At 47.1% G+C, this 20,538-nt stretch overlaps 1 protein-coding gene across 1 annotated transcript; it reads left to right on the top strand.

Moving 5' to 3' along the window:
• Nucleotides 1-1,936: 1,936 nt before the first annotated feature.
• Nucleotides 1,937-14,846, top strand: RTCB (RNA 2',3'-cyclic phosphate and 5'-OH ligase). Its single transcript, XM_082308974.1, has 12 exons — nt 1,937-2,149; nt 2,294-2,372; nt 3,593-3,660; nt 6,388-6,487; nt 7,749-7,905; nt 8,522-8,678; nt 9,805-9,964; nt 10,283-10,458; nt 11,060-11,248; nt 11,727-11,837; nt 12,544-12,663; nt 13,751-14,846. Exons 1-12 carry the CDS (start codon nt 2,057-2,059, stop codon nt 13,856-13,858), a joined length of 1,518 nt encoding a protein of 505 aa, XP_082165100.1. The 5' UTR covers nt 1,937-2,056; the 3' UTR covers nt 13,859-14,846.
• The last annotated feature ends 5,692 nt before the right edge of the window (nt 14,847-20,538 follow it).

Genomic DNA, 20,538 nt, shown 5'->3' with positions numbered 1-20,538 from the left:
AAGCGGATGGAATGGTTAGGCTGTACCGTGGTGGTAACATGCAGACCCAGAGGAGAACACGTGACACATGCTTGACATTATTTATTCTGGAGTTTAACTGATGCAAAAATGTTTTTAAGATGAATACCTCTCTTGAAATACAGCCTTGTCTAACACTTCCAGAAAGGTGCTGCAGTCTCTCAAAAGAAGGAAAAGTACATTGTCAAAATGCTGCTAGGGCAGATATGCCTGCTAATCAGTTTCTACTGTGATGATCTTAAATACCTTCCTTCTGAACACGATGCATTAAGTATGAAATGAGCCCTCTCCAGAACCATGTCAGACTGGGAACTGTCCCAGTTGCAATGGGAACTAAAATCTTTGCAGTGTCTTAACTAAACTCTTAACATAAATCTTAACAAAGATGCAGAAGCAGTTTGGGAAGGGAGACAAAGTGGCACTACTACTGCCTTTAGTAGTCACTCTTCCCCTGCGACTCTTCAAATCCTCGTGTCTGTCATGCCCCCTGTTTAGCATTGCTTAGCCAGGTTACAGGCATTTAACTCCTTGAATGTTTCTGTGTAAGTCTTGTAAGTCTAATCCTCCAAGATCTTTGTTGATGTTTCTCTGGACTGAAATAGTTACAGATACTTTACTTCTTACTTCATTTTGCTATGTTGGCTTACCCTCTTTCTTTCTCCTCCTCCTTTTTCAATACTTTATTAGTGTGCAAATCTGAACACAGTTCTGCAGAGGGACATACCTGCCCTGTGACACTTAGGTGCTTGTGCTTTGGCCAAACCTGGACGGGAAGCCAGCTCAGGCCTCCCAAACAAGCACTAACAGGGGAGAAACAAAGGCTGGGACACCACAGCCTGCTCTGTTCTGCTGCTGTCATGAGCCTCAAACCACCCCTGTCCAAAGCCCCATCCACCCGGCATTGTGCCCAGACCCTACCCATCCCCACGCCTCTTGTTCCTCAAGGAGCCCTTTTCAAGCCAAGACTGAAGAGCAAAAAGCTGTTTCCCTCATGCTGAGAAACACAATTGGTGATGGGGTGCAGGCAGCTTTTGCCTGACCGGAGCTGAGCAAACCCTATCCATCTGCCTGCAGCAGAGTCATAGCTAAATACCCCGCAGGCTGAAACGGCCCTGTCCCAGGGGGGCTAGCGCACAGAGACACGGGGCTTTCATTAGCCACGGGCACGTGAAAAAACACTTGTTCCTTAGAATCACAGAATGCTTTGGGATGGAAGGGACCTTTAAAGGTCATCTAGTCCATCCCCCCTGCAATGGGCAGGGACATCTACAACCAGATCAGGTTGCTCAGAGCCCCGTCCAGCCTGGCCTTGAATGTTCCCAAGGATGGGGCATCTACCCTCTCTCTGGGCAACCCATTGCAGTGTTTCACCACCCTCATTGTAGAAAATTTTTTCCTTACACCTAGTCTGAATCTACCCTCTTTTAGTTCAAAACCATTCCCCCTTGTCCTATCACAACAGGCCCTGCTAAAAAGTCTGTCCCCATCTTTCTTATAAGCCCCTTTAAGTACTGAAAGGCCGCAATAAGGTCTCCCCGCAGCCCCCTCTTCTCCAGGCGTTACAACCCCAGCTCTCTCAGCCTCTCCTTGCAGCAGCGCTGCTCCAGCCCTCTGAGCGCTTTTGCGGCCCTCGTGATAACGCCCTTCCGCCAAGCCGCCCCAAACGTCGCGTGCGGTGCGAGGGAGGAGGCGGCCAGGGCCACACCCGACGTCCTTCCCCCCCGCAGGGCCCGGGCCTGCACTCCCCCTCACGCCCTCGCCCCGCGGGGGTGAAGGCAGCCAGCGGCCTCCCGCCCGGCGCCCCGGCCCCGGCGCGGCGGCGCCGGCGCCTCTCCCGGGCCAGGGCCGCCAGGGGGCGCCGGCCGCCGCCAGCTCCGCGCCCTCCCGCGGGAAGTTTGGCCCTCGGCGGCTCCTGTCCGCTGCCTGCCGCGGCGGAGGCGGCGTGACCCTCGGCGGCCGCCGTCGGTTCCTGCCGTTGGCCGGACGCTGGTGGCCGCGCTCAGGCGAAGCCGCTGACCGGAGCCCTGCCGCCGCCGCCATGAGCCGCAGCTACAACGATGAGCTGCAGTACCTGGACAAGATCGACAAGAACTGCTGGCGGATCAAGAAGGGCTTCGTGCCGAACATGCATGTGCGTGGGAGGGGGGCTGGGCTCAGCCAGGAGCCCTCGGGTGCCCGGGGCGGGGGGTGGGGAGGAGCGGAGCAGGGGTGGCCCGGCCCGGTGCCGGCCGCAGCCCCGGCCCGGTGCCGGCCGCCCTGACGGCTCTCCCCGCAGGTGGAGGGAGTTTTCTACGTGAACGACCCGCTGGAGAAGCTGATGTTCGAGGAGCTGCGCAACGCCTGCCGCGGCGGAGGTGCGTCCGGCGGCGGGGAGCGGGGTGGGGGCCCCCCGAGGCGGGGGGTGTCCTCACACGCTCCTTGCCGTGGCCTCGAAGCCCTCACCGGGCGGCTGGGTTCTCAGCGCGCTGTCCGCGGGCCCTGAAGGGAGCAGGCTGCAGCAGAGGCGGTGGGGGCAGGCCCGGTGCATGTCCTGGCTGGCGGGTCTGGAGAGGCAGCAAACAGGAGTGAGTTTTCCTGCCTTGCCAGCCACTGCGGCCTGGTGAGCAGCACAGGGGCATCACCTGCAGCTGCAGTGTGTCCTGTGCCCAGATCAGATGGGTGGGCAGAGCCTCGCTGGCTGCCCTCTGTGCTCCGGAGCATTCCCTGAATGGCTGTTCTCAGAGCTTGCTGTGGTGGGGGCTATAGCCCAGGCCTGTTTGTTCTGCGTGGGGCTGGAACACGGGGCTGGATCCAGATCTGACAGCTGGGCTGGTGGTAACACACCTCCGTTGTTAGCAGAGCGGTCTGCATTGGTACTAACACAGGAGAGGGAGGATCTTAGAATAATATCTCATTTAATAAAACTGCAGGTTGTGCATAATGCTAGGGTTTTTATACCAGGTTAGAATACTCATTGGTGGCTGATTTGTGATTTATAGAACCAGAATCATTTAGGTTGGAAAAGACCTTTAAGATCATCGAGTCCAACTATTAAGCTCACGCTGCCAAGTCCACCACTAAACCATGTCCCTAAGCACCACATCTACCCATCTTTTAAATACCTCCAGGGATGGGGACTCAACCACTTCCCTGGGCAGCCTGTTCCAATGCTTGACAACCCTTTTGGTGAAGAAATTTTTTCTAATATCCAATCTAAATCTCCCCTGGTGCAGCTTGAGGCCGTTTCCTCTCATCCTATCACTTGTTACTAGGGAAAAGAGACCGACCCCCACCTGGCTACAACCTCCTTTCAGGTAGCTGTAGAGAGCAGTAAGGTCTCCCCTCAGCCTCCTCTTCTCCAGACTAAACAACCCCAGCTCCCTCAGCTGCTTCTCATAAGACTTGTGCTCTAGACCCTTCACCAGCTTTGTTGCCCTTCTTTGGACACGCTCCAGCACCTTGATGTCCTTCTTGCAGTGAGGGGTCCAAAACTGTTGCCAGTGTTTTGAGCAACCTCTAGAGAAAGTGCTTCGTTGTGTTTACCACGGTAAATTGTCAGATTACTTACCTTTTTTTTTTCCTCTCTCTTTTTCAGGTGCAGGTGGCTTTTTGCCTGCTATGAAACAGATTGGGAATGTGGCTGCATTACCCGGCATTGTTCACGTGAGTAACTGCTCTGAAAATTTGCTCTTTTTCTGTTCTTATTTGCCAGGGATTATTGCCTTCCAAATGGGAACTCCAGTGTGAGAAAGGGTATGGACCAAAATTCTTTTCAAGACAGTTTGTGGGTTAGGAACCTGTTTCTGAGTAAGGAGTGCTTGCAAGGGCAGGCTGTAAAACTAAGTTATCATAAAGGGAAGTGTTCACTTACTTCATTGACTGTGTTTTGATGTGAAGCTTTTTTAGCATCGCTTTATGCTGTTTTGGTTTGCTTGAGCCCCCTTTCCCTCACTGCTCATATTGTCTGTTTGTTGTTTTTGAGTTGCCTCTGCTGACCTGGAATGCATGGAGAAGTGAGGAGAGAGCAGGAGGCAATATTGTTGTCTGTATTATTGTTGCTGCCCTAATGTTGGTAGTGAGCCTTCCCATGCACTCAACAGTGTGGTAACAGTGTAATACACATTGAAAAGTTCCAATTTCTGAGAGCTTTCTGGGTGTTTGGGGCTTTTTGTTTGTTTGTTTGCTTAAATAGAATCATGGAATGCTTTGGGATGGAAGGGACCTTTAAAGGTTATCTAGTCCATCCCCCCTGCAATGGGCAGGGACATCTACAACCAGATCAGGTTGCTCAGAGCCCCATCCAGCCTGGCCTTGAATGTTTCCAAGGATGGGGCATCTACGACCTCTCTGGGCAACCCATTGCAGTCCTTCACCACCCTCATCGTGAAAAATTTTTTCCTTGTGTTTAGTCTAAATCTAACCTCTTTTAGTTTAAAACCATTACCTCTTGTCCTGTCGCAGCAGGCCTTGCTAAAAAGTCTGTCCCCATCTTTCTTGTCAGCCCCCTTTAAGTATTGAAAGGCTGCAGTAAGGTCTCCCCGCAGCCTTCCCTTCTCCAGGCTGAACAACCCCAACTCTTTCAGCCTTTTCTTGCAGCAGAGGTGCTCCATCCCTCTGATCATTTTCATGGCCCTCCTCGGACCCGCTCCAACAGGTCCATGTCCTTCCTGTGGTGAGGATCCCAGAGCTGGATGCAGGGCTCCAGGTGGGGTCTTACCAGAGCAGAGCAGAGGGGCAGAATCACCTCCCTCGACCTGCTGGCCACGCTGCTTTTGATGCAGCCCAGGATACGGTTGGCTTTCTGGGCTGCGAGAGCACATTGCTGGCTCATGTCCAGCTTTTCATCCACCAGTACCCCCAAGTCCTTCTCCTCAGGGCTGCTCTCAATCCCTTCATCCCCCAACCTGTATTGATAACAGCGATTGCCCTGACTCAGGTGCAGGACCTTGCACTTGGCCTTGTTGAACCTCATGAGATTCACACAGGCCCACTTCTCAAGCTTGCATAGATAGCTATACATATATATATGTAGATTGTGGAGTGCTGTTTGTGGTGTCCTAATCTAAACTTGCCAGACTAGGTATACTTTGGGCTTGTGGAGCTGTGTAGAAGCATGCTCTTACTTTCTTTAATTAGTAGTAATATGAAAAGGTTCAATAAAAAGAATTCTTTTCTAAATTAAAATGACACAGCTCCTGTCTCGTCCTATGCTATCAGGATATCATCCTAAAAGGATGAGTTTTTCCTGCTTACAGGGTGCAATCTTTGGTCAGTGTTCGATGACACAGCTAAGAAGAGAAAATGCTGACTGTTTTGTGATTCCATTCCATAGCATTGAACTCTTCCTGTGTTACATTTACAGTATTTAAATATAGCGGATGTCTCTAGATGGAACTTGGTGAAGACAAACTCATCTTCACTCTTATGTCTCTGCTTTATGCTACTGATAAGCTATTGCCTGCCTAAGTTTTGAGTGCAAGGAGTCTTAAGTCCAAGAAAAAGCTAGGTTGGAATTCAGTTTTGAGACCACAATTCCTACGTTTAGGTGCTTAAGCCCTTCTTAAGTTTTCTTGAGATCTGGTCAATAGAGCCAAGAGGGCTTTGACGTGCGGAAACAGACTCCACAACCTGTAAGGTTGTAAAGTAGGTATGTTTATTCAGCGCTGGGCAGCACGGGGGTCATCCCGCCAAAGTCGTGCGCGCACACGTGGTGGCTTGTCGTGGATTTATACAAGAAAGTGTTACATATACATAAGGTTTCCCAATAGGCCTATACGTATGCATTACCTGTCCCCACTTCATATTAAAATTAGCCCCCAGAGGTCATTTCCATAAACCCCTCCCAACTGCGCTTGCGCGGTGCCTCGTGGTGGTCGCAGGGGGTGGTGGGGATGAAGGCTGATGACTCTTCTTCGTCACCACTGGTAACCCCTTGTTCTTGCACAGACTCAGTTGCTCCTTGACTCTTGTGCAAACTGCAGGGTCGGTTTCAGCTGGTTTTTAGGACAAGTTTCTGTTCTTATCAAGGAACTGTCCTTCGCTGAGAGACTGCAAGACTCCTTACTTCAATAGTTTTTTGTATAATAGTTACAACTTTTATAGTTACACTCTAAAGCCCCCTTTCAGGCTTCTCGGCTGACTAGGCACTGGGTGTTTGCTTCAGAGTGAGATCTGCTCTCTGCTTTCTTTGACTGTCTGTCCTGTAACTGCAGGAGTTTAGATACTTAGTGAATTGATGTGTTTACTCCATCTACATCTGAACATCCATTCTCTTTTTGGTAATTTCTTTGCAGATGTGACAACCACTGCCACAAGGCAAAGCATAACCAAGGTGACACTGTGCAGCACAGAGTTTCAGAAAACTTTAAAATTTCCTTCATTCTCTTTCAGAGATCGATAGGCCTTCCAGATGTCCATTCTGGCTATGGGTTTGCCATTGGCAACATGGCTGCCTTTGATATGAATGATCCTGAAGCAGTGGTTTCACCAGGTAAGGATGACTGACTTAATCTGCACTGAGAAATATCTGGGATGGCATAAAAATACTTTTTGAAATGGCAGGTCTTTACAGTACTTTATATATATAGAACCAAAGGAAAAAATATGTGAATTATAGGGAGTTAAAAGGTGCTTAATTCTTGCACTCAAATCTTTATTCTTTATGGAGCAGGTAGTTACACTAAAAACATCTAAACAGTACAGAGAGAATTGTCCTCGTGTTTTTGGCTTGGGCTCGTGATATCCCTCAGTTTTGAAGGGAGAGCACAAGACTTTGAACTTGGGTTTTGTTAGGTTGATAAAGAACTGACTATTTTCTTTGAGCAATGTTTGAAAACATCTTTTGAGAATATTTCTACACTTTATTAAAAATGTGACCTTGAAATATGTCTGTCTTTTTAATAAACACCTGGGTCTTTAATTACTGGTGGTCTGGAGATACTTTTGTTGTTGTCGTGAAATATGATATTCATGTTTCAGGTTTGCTTTAGGCAGTTCCAGTGTTCCTGATTGACTCAAACCCAAGATCTCTTAGTCTCTTATCCCCCCTCTGATGCTAGTTAATACCAGAACCTTCATACTAAAGGTGGCATGATTGATCTTTCACATTAGGCCTTGCCCTGCAGTATTTATTTTTATTAAATAGTAAGAGTTAAGCAAAATACTAAGCACTGAAGGTTAATATTCGTTGTAAGTATTTATCACTTATTATAACTAGTTATTATTTATTCCAGTGAAGATTCAAAAAGGACTTGCTTTCAGGGACTTGCTTTTGAGAACATCTTACATCAGGGAGCCATGCTAAGATCTGTCAGTTTTCTTCTGACCTTAGGCAGAAGGACAGGAGCATCCTCTCTGCTTTCTGAGGACAATATATTTTATAGTTTTGTCTACTTCTCTTTGACTATTTGCTGGAGCAACTTTGTAAACAGGGAGCTCTGTAGGCAATTGTACAGCTGTCTGTAGAGCATATGCTTGAGACTGAAAAACAGTTTGTTTTTTTTAAGAGTTTTCAAGTTTTTCTCTGCAAGAGTACATTTTTTGCTGTCTTGAAATCTGAGGCGTCATCTAAATCTATTAAAATGAAGCTTAATGCAGTTCTGCCTTTTCCCCAGTATTGTGTCAGAAAGAAGGTGTAAGATCACAGCATTCAGTACATACGGCAGGGGCACTGATTTAAGATGAATATTCAGCAAGTGCTCACCATCAGCATGCTTTCTTTATGAACTCCATGACTTTTTCTACACTTCTAGGTGGTGTCGGATTTGATATCAACTGTGGTGTCCGCTTACTGCGTACAAATTTGGATGAAAGTGATGTGCAGCCTGTGAAGGAGCAGCTTGCCCAGGCTATGTTTGACCACATTCCTGTTGGTGTCGGTTCCAAAGGTGTCATCCCCATGAATGCCAAGTAAGAGCATGACTTTGTGCACACATCACTAGAGGGGACATCTCTGGTGTTTATTTTGATGAAAGATTCATCAGTGGGAGACTTTAAGAAAGAAAAAGTATTTCTAAAACTGTCTCCATTCTTTCTGCATGTGTGCTTCACCAGGAGGACTGACATAATCATCAGTGCACAGTCAGCTGTTTCTTCCCCCATTTAAAACCCTGAAATACCTGAAAGTTCTTGAAAGGTTCTCATTTCTTTTGACAGAAAATCTTCATGAATGTAAAGGTATTTTTTTGAAAAGGATAAGAGAGAAAATAGGATATTTCCCACACAGCAAAGAGGAAAAAGTAATGACCTATCTAAAGTTAATATATTTGTAGAGCTTGCTTTTAAAGAAGTATTAAGAAGTTGGACTTCCTGTTAGGAAAGTTGGGGGCTGATCATAAAATCATAGAATAATTTAGGTTGGATGGGATCTCTTGAGGTCATCTCGTCCAGCTCCTTGCACGAAGGAGGGCTAACTCTGAAGGTAGGTCTAACAACAAAGTCGTATCAGGTTGCTTAGGGCCACATCCAGTGGAGTTTTGAGTATTTCCAAGGATAACCACCTTATGTAGGTGTTTGGTAATTGCAGGGATTTGGAAGAGGCGCTAGAGATGGGTGTGGACTGGTCTCTCCGGGAAGGCTATGCCTGGGCAGAGGACAAGGAGCACTGTGAGGAATATGGGAGAATGCTGCAGGCTGACCCCAACAAGGTCTCCTCAAGAGCAAAGAAGAGGGGCCTGCCTCAGGTAATGTTATGTTTCAGGAGGGCTGTGAGTGCTCCCAGGGTTCAAATGTAAAGGTTAGCGGGTAGTTCTCTAATTTTGTGTCTTTTCTTGAAACTCTGCCTAGCATTTCTGGGCAGGGGCAAACGTGAGATGGTGGGGCTGTTTCTGAATAATTCGTGACAGAACTGTAACAGAGGGAAACGATACTGGGCATACCCAAGGTCCCCGGGGCCATCAGTTTTTCATCAGTTAACACCTGGTGCTGGAATTCATGTTCGGTGGCATTTACCCATCCAGATGTAGTTTTGTTTTTAAGAGACAGGCAAGTTATTCTGCAACTTTTCTCCTTGTTTGCTCAGCAAGTTAATAGCAGGGCAAGGAAGGATATCATGATAAATGGAACTAGCTCATAACTTTGAATTGCAGTTCAAAGGTTGGATTTTATTTCTATACATAGTATCTCATTGCATTGAGTGGAACACTTTTGAGGTAGCTATACTAATTCTACCATTTGTAAAGCTTTCTTTTATATGACTTCTTGAGTTTTATGAATTGTGGTGCTGCAAGATTATAGCATTTTAACCTCAAAATAATCTTATGTCCTTAATTTTCACATTTGCCTTGCAAATAAGTGATCATCTGTTACGGAGTTGAAAAAATTTGGACTTGGAAATGGAATATCTTGCTTTCATCTACTGAAGGGTTGTAAATACCTAACTAACAGGATGTTGTAGCTTCCTTGTGGAGTTACAACCAAGTATAAGACTATATGTCTGCCTTGCCTATACAGATTGGAGATGAATTCTCAATACTCTGTACTCTTCCCATCTTTCAACTAGGCCTAAGTAAGTTGGAAAAAAGTGGCAGTACAGTCTGTAGATCCTGGTCCTTTTGTTTAATCGCAGTCTTGTTCCAACAGTAAAAATAGTTATAAATCTGAACAAAGCGGACAGTGATGATGCTACTGTGTTCTACTTCCTTTCAGTTTATATAGGGATTTTTTTTTTTTTTCCCCCTGGATAAACTTTTCTAAAACCAAAACCTTGCTGTAGCAATTTGCCCTATTGCCCATATTCCCGTAGCTCTCCCCTGTGCTCCCAGAGGCTGCTTTACTAGCACTGTCTGATCAGTGTGTTGTGATTGGCAGCTGGGGACCCTGGGAGCCGGAAATCATTACGCCGAGATCCAGGTTGTGGATGACATTTACAACGAATATGCTGCCAAGAAGATGGGCATCGACCACAAAGGGCAGGTGTGCGTGATGATCCACAGCGGCAGCAGAGGCCTGGGCCACCAAGTTGCCACAGGTATGATCTGATTGGTGTAGGTACTTGAAGCGAAGGAAACTCGTCAGTATGATCTTGTTATTGACAGTAAACTCCATCACCAAAGAGCATTTCTTGCAGGATAATTGCTGAGTCTGTTCTGAGTTGCCTTGACAGGGGTTGTCTGTTTGCAAACACTTGATAATGTTCTGCCACAGATTGGCTTTTGCATTTGAGAAGAAGCTGTAGGTTTGACCATCGGACAGATGAGTTCAGAATATAAATCATAACACCCATGTTAATCTCACAGATTGAAACAAAATTAAGAAGTCATTTAGATTTACTGTTTTTATTTCCCAGATGCATTGGTGGCTATGGAAAAAGCTATGAAACGGGACAAAATCATAGTGAATGACCGCCAGCTGGCGTGTGCCAGGATTGCCTCCGCAGAGGGACAGGATTATTTGAAGGGAATGGCAGCTGCTGGAAATTACGCATGGGTCAACCGCTCTTCTATGACTTTTCTAACAAGACAGGTAGGAGCAGCGTTGTCTCTGATGCAAATATTTTGGTACACATCTCCTGCTTTATCGCAGACATACGGAACACAGAGTAGCTGCAATATTTAACGTAATTTTCATTTTTGTGCTTTTTGAACTATGTTTTCTGGAGAGACTTACACAAAGCCGCAGTCATGGCAAGCCATCTAAAATCTCTCAACATCACTGGGTTGTACTTGCAGAGCCACTTAGGCAGTATTTTTGAAAATGCCTTGAACTAGAAGAAGCGGATACAATAAAATTGTTTTTACACTGCTGAAGCCATCTTTTCAGAGTTGCAAGAATTTGTCTAGCTGATATCTGACTGAATTCCAGCATTAAAGCTGCCAATGGGCAGATAAACAATCTAGACAGTCCGATTCTGTCACGCTCAGCACTGTTGTATTCGATTCCATTGTGGCTGAATTTGACTGAAGTTTCTTACCGGCCATGCCAAGTGTTTAGGTCACTGACTTACCAGTAAGAAACACTTTCAAGCAAATTTGTTCCTTTTAATTCCTAAAAAGATTGTAAATTTTCCACGTGTACACAGCAGCTACATTCTTGTATTTCACATCCTGATTTGCTCTCTTTTTAGGCTTTTGCCAAAGTCTTCAACACAACCCCAGATGACCTTGATATGCATGTTATCTATGATGTGTCCCACAACATTGCCAAAGTGGAGCAACATGTAGTGGATGGAAAGGAGCGGACTCTGCTGGTGCACAGAAAGGGATCGACCAGGGCCTTCCCTCCTCACCATCCTCTTATCGCTGTTGATTATCAAGTAAGTTTAGCTGTGGGATAAGGAAATTGGAAGAGAATTCTGGATGAATCAGACAATTTTAGGGTCCCCAACAGAGATCTGAATGCTGTGAGTTCCTTTTTTTAAGCTAACAGCACTGGAACCCTAATGGGATGGCAACATTCTGCTTGTCTGTGTGTTAGATCTTTGGGACACTGAGCTCCCTCTTATGCTCCACACCCACAATGGCTGGAAGATCATGAAGGGAAAGAAGTGTTTTGTACCTAGGGCAGGCTTCAGTGATTTGTCTTGTCTGTCTGTTGGACACAAGTCTTCTGATCTGCTAGGCTACCTCTTTCAGTGCGGTTAGTTCTCCAGAATCCTTGATATCAGGCACCCAAGGTTGCTCTGAGGGAATGAGAACCTGACCTCCTTTTCTGGAGATACGGTTGCTCTCAGACTTTTATTAAGAATGAGTTTTTTAGGCTTCTTCTTGTGAATTAATACTTTGCATCCACAGCTGACTGGACAGCCTGTTTTGATTGGCGGAACTATGGGCACCTGTAGCTATGTTCTTACTGGCACAGAGCAAGGCATGACTGAGACCTTCGGAACGACTTGCCATGGAGCTGTAAGTCAAAAAGTTGTTTCAGAAAGGGATTGGAATGGGACTGTCAGCCAGAGAACAAGGTTGTTCAAGGGTCATCCAGCGTGTGATTCATCTGTTGGTCATACAAGTAGAGAGTAGCCTTGCCACAGTAATCCCAGCCCAGGAGGACTGCAGGCTAGAAGTCCTCTTTGTCCCTTCCTGAGTAATTTTGACTACTGCAGAAAATTTAGGGGGTGCTGCTTTATAAAAGGCAAGTGTTAGGATGAAGTTGTGGAGAATGAGCTGCTTTTACCAAATTCTGGTATCTCTGAGCTAACAACAAGGATTAACTGTGCTGAGGCTGTCCATGTAAAACTCCTTAGTAGCTAGAAGAAGGTGTTTTCTCTCCTGTTATTTACAGTGTGAGACAGGATAATTGAGGAAGATAAACAGCTTCCAGTGAAACACCGACTCCTGAACACTGTCTGACAAGTGGTTTCGGTAAAAGACACTTGCAGACTAGTATGTTATACACATGGAACTTTCCTAGCCATCATACCAGATGTGTGATTTTGCAGGAGCCCATGACCTAAAGTCTAAATTAATTTCCTGGTTTGTGGCTTACTGTGGTCTGTGCTCTCAGCCATTCTGTGTTTACTTATCACGTAATAATGTTTTTCTTTAATAAGAAAGAGTTCTGTTTTTCCAAACCGCTACAAAAAATAGAACTAACAAAACTGTTGTCTAGGGTCGTGCACTGTCTCGAGCCAAATCTCGGCGTAACTTGGACTTCCAGGATGTATTGGACAAGCTGGCTGACATGGGCATTGCCATCCGTGTTGCTTCTCCCAAACTGGTCATGGAAGAAGTGAGTTTAATACTTCATTATCTGAGAGGGAAAAGGGAGTCTTGCTCCTTGGCTGAATGACCCTCCCTGACTTGATTTTTTGCAGTGCTAAGTGAACGCTAGTACTCTAAATATACAGCTTGTGTGATTTCTGGTAGAGCTATCCAAATTTTTGGAAAATAATGTGAAGTCTTCCCTGTCCCTAAAATCCTGCTGAGAGGGGAAATGCCTGTTTGACAGGTTTTGGGGGGTATGTTTTTCCTCTTCTGCCTGGTGATACACATAATTACTGTTGACACTGAGAAGTCTTTGTGTGAGCATCACAAAAGTAGTTATTTTTTATGGATTCTCTTCTTGAATTATGTTCTCCCAGCTTTAAACTTACTGTACACTGCAGCTGTCATGTAGATTATTAGCAGTGTATGAAAGATCCACCTCTTCTAAGATGATCTCCTATATTTGCTCAAGAAGAAGAGAACTGTGAATGGCTAGAAAACTTTGAATATTATGACTTCCAGTTCTTCCGCATTAACATGATAGAATGTCTTTTCTGTTCACAACCTCACTCATAGAAGCGTGTTAATCATTTGGAACTATGCTGTTATGGGTGTTGGTGTTGTACAAACATGTTGATTGCATTAAAACCTCTATTTAAAGAGCAGCTTCCTTGTCAGAATGCTGGAGGGGGAAGCTCTAGAGTTCAACCCTGATTCCTGTCACGAAGGGGCAGATAAATCTTAAAGTCTCTCTGTAAGGAGGAAGCTGGAGTGCCTTCCTGCCAGATAATAAGGCTTGACATTCTCACATGGTGATGGACTGGGTTATCCGACAATATAGCGAACACTAAACCAAAATAGCTAGTATTTTATCTGAAATATGGTGAAAGCTTATTTGGAAAGCTAAGTGTCTCTTAGATTTCTTAGACACGTAAGGTGGCCAGATCCTCAGTATGTTCACCTACTCCAAACCCTCAATTCATATCATTCTATTTTTGCAACGAGATTAGGGGATATCAAAAGCCTACATCTAACTTCCTGTGACTTTGGGTTGTTTATAGTTTTGTCTTTTTTTTTTTTTTTCTTTTCTTTTTCCTCTCTTCTTCCTCCAGGCACCAGAGTCTTATAAGAACGTGACAGATGTGGTTAACACCTGCCATGCAGCTGGCATCAGCAAGAAAGCCATTAAACTGAGACCTATTGCTGTTATAAAAGGCTAGGAACTGACAAGGCAGCAGAAACGCACCGACATCTCCAGGCCTTACACAGAACTGACTAGAACCATCATCTTCCCACACCTCTTGGACTCTAGGATGCTCAGATATCACATGGATGGAAACACAACAGTTGAGGATACCCCTATTTTTAACCACTCCTAGGCATAATTAATGCCCCTGCCCCCCTCCTTGTTATGTGGTGTTCTTTTCTTGTGAGGAAAGGGAAAAGAAATAACTAAGTCTTGGTTTTTATATGCAGTCCCACCCCCATTTGCCTCGTGATTCCACAGGCAGGACTTCAGACTTGCCTGAGCCGTCCCTAATTGCTGTGCTGCAGGATCACCTCCATCAGCGAAGACAGCGTATGAACCAGACCTGCTGTCTCCACACCTGAGTGCCTGGAGCTCTTTCGGCGTATCGAAGTACTCTGATAGGCAGGATAGAGCGCTTCTGGGCAGGGAGAGGTTGCTCTGTTTGCAGATACCTTTATGCATAGTCTATATTGTTGCATGTTTTGTGGCAATGGGGTAAGCAATACAGAGTTGGGAGTAGTCTCCCGCTTGAGTTGAGAGGGGCTCGCGAGGCTTGAGGCACAGTCCTCCCCTCTTCCCCCACCCTCTCCCATTTAACACAGCACCTGGTGTACTTGGCTCAGCACAAGTAGGTGTTCTGCAGTCTTGTGGAAATGCTAGCAGGACTGAGTATGTTGCTTTGAAAGGTTTTGTTTGCCAGTAAAAGTTGTGACTGAACAACTTATAGATATGCTAATCCAATATTTTGCGAAGTCCTAAGCATGTAAAAGTTGGATTGGGTAATATTGCTCACTGTGTCCTGCAGCTCTGATTCAAGTGAGTCCACTTGCAGGGTGAGGGCCAGTACGATGTGACTTCTGATGTTTCTTTTACATTCATTAACCAAGACTGGAGGGGAAGGTGACCATCCCCACTGAATCATTTTGGGGATTCCAAATAAAATGGGAAGATGGACGCTGCAGTGTGTCTGTGTCATGTTTATTCTGTGGCTAAAATGTCTGTTGTCTACTTTTAAGTTCATATCTGAGCTTGAAACCCACTGCATCTTGTGACTTTAGTTGATGGATCTTGCAAAGAAACATGCAGATGGCAGAATTTCTTGCAAGACAGAAGAGGAGGGCAATGCAGTGCTGTTTCCTCAACTTGGTTATGACAAGAGTGTGATAGCTATGATTTGTCTTTCTCAGGGCCCGCTGGGTCTGCCGCGCTGGATAGGGGATGGAGCTTGCCTGTAAGCCTGTATGCAGACACAAGAGGGCGGCTGGAGGAAAAGAAAACCTCAAAGCAAGAGTGGAGCCCTGCCAGGGACTGGTGTAAAAGGAGCAGATAGTGATTGATGGACGCGAGTGCCTTTTGATGAAACATCCCTTTAAGTTTAGGATCTTAGCCAAAACCTGTTGATCTCAGGAGCCGTAATGGCATTTTACTGTCTTAATCACTTTGTGCTCATTGGTTTCTTAAGTTCAAATACTGTATTTGCTGCAAGTTCAGAAGCAGCACATGCAGTAATAGTCACGGCTGTGAGTCCTTGTGAGTCTGACTTTAAAGACAGTTTCTTGTTTTCCTCTGCTTTCTCCAGTGGAATTGTTCCAGATTGCCATCTCTGAGGTCTGAGACAGACTTGCTGAATTTCAAACAAAAATCAGTTCACTTAGAAATGTGAATTAGCCTCTAGTGACTGAAAGACAAATTGTTGGTCTCAAATCTTCTGCAGAAGTGCATGTTCCATGCACAAGTTTCCGTCTATAAATATTTCAGACTCTGATGTGGAATGCAAGGGAACCCTTAAAACATTCATATTTAAAAATAAAGAAGCATTTCTCAAACACAGTTTTCCTTTCAACTGTTACCTACCATTGCCATTAAGAGCCAAATTTCTGCTTGTTGTAAAAAACTGAAATCTTGTGTACCATGGAGGTGCTCTCATACGTATGCCTTAAGCCTCTTCTGATCATCAGTGTTTATGCAGTAGCGTTCAAGAATGCAAGAAGTGCTATCAATTTTGGTTTCCTGTTGCAGAGCTAGTACTAGTTTTTGTTATATGTTGTGCTGTATGGAGGAGAGTGCTGGTTTCCTAACCACCTAAAAAAGTAAGAGTAAAAAATGTAAGATATCTCCCAGTTCTTTGTTTAAAACCGGATGTTTTTCTAATTCAAGTCTGTCTTTTTTTTCCAACTAGGGCTGTCCACTAGCTTTTTTTAACCTGCATTTAAAAAAAAAAATAAAAAAAAAACTTGGTAGGTAGGGAAGGCATGCAGTATTAAAATTCATATGCTGCAATACAGGTGGATCTGCAGAAGCATCTTGGCAACACCAAAGAGCCAATGCGGTTATTCAACCACTTCTGCTTCCATGGAAGGTTACTGAGAACTCAGAAATATCTGTTAATGTACGATGCTCTTCCCTCCCTTCCCCAAAAGACTGAAAAAGCTTTGGTGAATGATTGTTAGGGTCTTTTTTTCTTCTTTTTTTTTGGTGGGAAACCGCAAGTAGGAGATGCGCGTCTACAGCACACCCCTGGAGCTGTTGCACGCCTCTGGCCAGCTGCAGGCACTCATCTATTCCCTCCCGAAGTGTAGTTGATTCGGTCGTCTGTATGACCACCTGCAGCAGAAGGTTTGCTGGCTTGCACAGGGTTAAGTCTGCGTTAAGTCTGCCTTCAGCTAGTGCAATAAAACCAGTCCTTGGATGCAGGCTTCTTTTTAGTGAGAACAAATAGGTCGCTGCATTTATCTTGCTCTCCGCTTGAGAACAAGATGTTTTAACTTACAGATTGAACCTGCCAAAACAAAGCTACTGCCTCTGGGAAGCAGAAGGTATCGTCTCTGGTGGTGGCTTCAGGGGCACCTTCCTTCTCTCTGTGCTCGCAGGGCTGGCTGCAGGGACTGGTGCTGTGCAGCGGCAGCGAGCATGGGCCGGCGCTTCCTCTCTTGCCAGGAACCGACTGCCTGCCTGGGCTCAGGAGCTTCGGCAGGTGCTGTTCCCGTCACCCTTAGCATAGCATTAAAGAGCGAACAGAAAAATGCTTTGGGGTTGTGGTGGTGGTGAATGACACTGAAAGAGAGCCCTCTAAACGCATCCCCCATGCTGGGGGTGCCGTTTGCCGTGGTGCAGTGAGAGGCAGAAGGGGCAGCGCTCAGCCCCTGGGCTGCGTGGGAGCCCCCCGGGAAGGCAGCTCCTCCCGGCAGTGTTGCAAATGCAGGGACCCGTGCTTCATTTGCTATAATGGATGGCATAGCTGGGGTGAAGCTGATGGCCTCCTTCTCTTTGACTTGGTTAAACTTTGTGTACTCCAGGGTTCCCTAACTTCCCTAACTCAGCCTCCCCCAAGGGAAACCAGGACCCAGAAAGCTACGCGCTTGCGGTGTTGCCTGCTGTGGTATCTTTGTGCTGTATCGCGCACCCCACTGGCTGGGAGCCTGGTGTCTAACCTGTGCACGTTTATCACCGTCCCAAGTCTGTTGGGAGTTTTTTTTCTTTGCTCTATCTTTCCTCTCCCTGCTTTAAACACGGCTCCACACACACTGCTTCCTCCTCCGCTGGTGGTCCCGGGCTGGTGTTCTGGCCCAGGAGGAACAAGTGATCTCTGACACATCTCTGGCGCAGGCACCCCCGGCCTCTCCTCCGCTCTCCTTTGTTCCTCTCAAACATAAACACACTTAACTGGCCTCTTCTCTTCTCCCTCCACCCCCCAGTCTTCAAAGCAATCAGACAAAGCAATATCCCTCCTGCAGCATGTGCCAACACGCTCCCCTGCTTGCCGAAGGAAGGCTTCAGTTAAGCAGCGGGCCCTGCCTGTACCTGGCATTTGCTTTGCTCTCTTGAGCCCGGTCCTAGCGTCAAGGGTTTTGATTGCCGGCGCCTCAGGTTTTCTGCCTGGAGAGGTGGCAGTGGGAGGCATACGATGGAAAAGCGGGAGCTCTGCAGCTCCCCCAGCCAGGGCGATACCCGGTGCAGGTGCTTTGTCCCCTGCGCTGTGGGAGGAAGAGGAAGATGGTAACCTCCTGGCACCCACAAAACACCAATAATTATGTGGTTTCTGGTGGTGGTTTTTTGTTTGTTTTTTAATTGCAATATGTAACAGGAGGGTGGAGGGGGAGTGCCAAGCAGTGTGCGAGCCGAGGGAAGCGGGGAGCTGAGAGCACAGAAAAGCCCCTGAACTCCCCGGGCAGAGGTGCACCTCGGCCTCCTCAGGCACCGAGTGAGCAATCCCCAGCCTGAGCTGCTGCTGCTGCTGCTGGCTTTCGTGGTGCTGGGCACATCCCCATCTTACTGCGCCCTCGTTCCCGAAACCCAGGAGACTGCTTCAGTTCACGTTGTATATAAAGTTCAGAAACCAAAATAATCACTAATCTTAATTGCAGACATTAGGACCAGGAAAGGGAAATGGAGTCATCCGCCAGCACTTAATCTAACATTTACTAGCCTAGCAGAAGACACGTAGGGGCCGAGCTGCCCTCCCTTAGACAGGGAGGTGTTTGAGTCAGCCTTGTGATGGAGCCTGTTCCTAAAAAGAGGTGCCAGGGCAGCCTGGATTGCTATTCCCCCCATTCCCCCTACCCCTGCTGAGCTACAGCCAGCACCCAGCACCCCAGCTTTCTGCTTAGGCTCAGCTTTGCCCAGCAGGCGGTTGGAAGGGGGAGAAGCATTTTCCTCCTTTCCCTTCTCCCTCTGTGCCTGAGGAAACTGTGGCATCGGCTCTTTTTTTCCCCTGTGCAAGTTGTGCCTCGCACTGGGGAGGCAAGGTGGGAGCCCAGGCTCTTCCCCTCTCCGTTTTCAGACCCAGCGAGCCAGCATGGGGTGGGAAGTTGGGTAGGTCGGGCTTTATGCTCTTCCCTGTGAAGTGCAAACCCGGGAAACCTGTTCCCCACCGTGTGTCACGAGGGGAAGAAAAAATAGATCGGGAGGGGGCCCCCGTGGGCGCCCAAGGGGAGGGAGGGGTGCAGCTCCTGCAGGGGAAGATGAGGTGGTGGGTGTGTGTGCGATAAGGTCCAAGCCCTGATGCGTTAGAGCAGCAGCTTATTACCTGAGTCAATTAAGCGGTAGATTACCCAACCTGAGCACGCTCATAGGGAAGAGCCGCCCAGGGAGAAAAGCAGGCTGCTGGCGGTTGTGAATATACACACTCGAGGACAAGACATTAGGGTTTTATGACAAAATTTAAGGGGGAAAGGAGGGAGATGAAAAGCAATCAAATACCGTACTTGGAATAACGGAGGAGGATCTGGGTCGCTGAACTCTGCCTAGCCTGCAGCATACGAGAGGTTGTATAAAGCTTGGCCTTAGCTCTTCTAAGTCAGCATGAGCACCCAAGCGTGCTTCTGCCCCAAATTGTTGCTCTTCGCCCCTCAGGGCAGAGGGAAGACACAGAACAGCCACCAAAACCTCCCTGGGGCCCTGTGGGCAGCAGCATCCCCCTCTGGCAAGCAACCATGAGCCCTTCAGGTTACAGCAGTTGGGTCTTGGGGTACCAGTGCCATGCTTCATTTCTGTTTCAGTCCTCAGGTAGCAGGCTCCAGGTTGTACTGCCAAAAAAGAATAAAATCCCCTAACTTTTTATTACCCTTTTTGCAGTTCCAGGCAGAAGGGAAAGGTGGGTTTCCTGTCTGGAGGAGTGCCTTGCTGATAAATCACCTGGTTACTCAGCTCTTGGCTTTTAAGTGTTGTAACCCGTTTGTGCTTTTAATCTTTTTTAAAAAAAAAAAAAAAGCAAGCTGTTTTTTTTTTTTTTGGCTAACGCTTATTATTGTTGGGCTATAAATTTGTGGCATTCACAGACAAGTTATTAAGCTTTAAAATCATAGGTAGGCTGATCAGTTCCTCCATTGTTTCCCTGCCAAACCCTTAACCACTTCTTGGATGAGGAAGAAAAAAGTATCCCTGTAAATTATTTTTCCCCTGGAGAGTATTTATATTGTAGTTGTTGCTAAAGGGATTTTCTCCATTCACCTCTCATAGGACTTTTTTTATCAGGCAGATACCGAAAGGACCATGACAAGCACTTTCTTCTCCATTTTGAGTTTTTTGAGTATCTGTGTGTTTTGAGTCTAGCCCAGAAAGGATTTTGCCTCCTTCCCGACATAAGCCTGTGCATGTCTGCAGGGCTGGAGCTCCTTCATGGTGGGGGGACTGAGCCCTGGAGTGGAGTGGAAACCTCTCCACCATGGAAACCAATTTGCCCAGCCTGGGACTTGGGGCTGTGCTGGCAGGAGGGTGCCTTTGGGTGCAGACAGCGCTGTGCAGGCAGTGCTTGGTACTCTCCTCCCCCAGGAGCCTGCAAAGCTGGTGGGCACCTCCACAGTGCAGAAACCCCACCTGGGAAGGGGTCTCGGGGAGGGCTGCAGCACCCATAGGGCAGCCGGCCAGGCCACGGAGGGGCGAGCAGGGCGGGAGACCCTTGCTCACAGGCACGTGGCGTGCTGGGGGCTGCGTGCTGCTCTGGAGAGGGGATGTCCCTCCTGTTCCCCCCCATCCCTCCCTGCCTCAGTCCCAGGGCTGCAGGCGACCTGGGCAAGGCCTCCACAAATCCCATGAGTTCAGGAGACATGCAGGCTTCTGGCTGCTTTTCCTGCCAGACCCCGCAAGCTCTTCCATTAATGGTCAGTGGATGAGACAGAAGTTTTATCTTGATTGAGAAACATGAAGCCTTGT

The sequence above is a fragment of the Platalea leucorodia genome (genome assembly GCF_965183815.1).
Source record: "Platalea leucorodia genome assembly, chromosome: 4".
Lineage (NCBI taxonomy): Eukaryota > Metazoa > Chordata > Aves > Pelecaniformes > Threskiornithidae > Platalea > Platalea leucorodia.
Note: the sequence above shows the minus strand (reverse complement) of the source record. Positions and strands in the feature narration are given on the sequence as shown.

Excerpts from the sequence above, each read along its gene's own strand:
- RTCB (XM_082308974.1), top strand. The coding sequence starts at position 2,057 with ATGAGCCGCAGCTACAACGATGAGCTGCAGTACCTGGACAAGATCGAC. Across the intron at positions 6,488-7,748 it reads TGAAGCAGTGGTTTCACCAG|GTGGTGTCGGATTTGATATC; the intron begins GTAAGGATGACT and ends CTACACTTCTAG. Across the intron at positions 10,459-11,059 it reads TGACTTTTCTAACAAGACAG|GCTTTTGCCAAAGTCTTCAA; the intron begins GTAGGAGCAGCG and ends CTCTCTTTTTAG.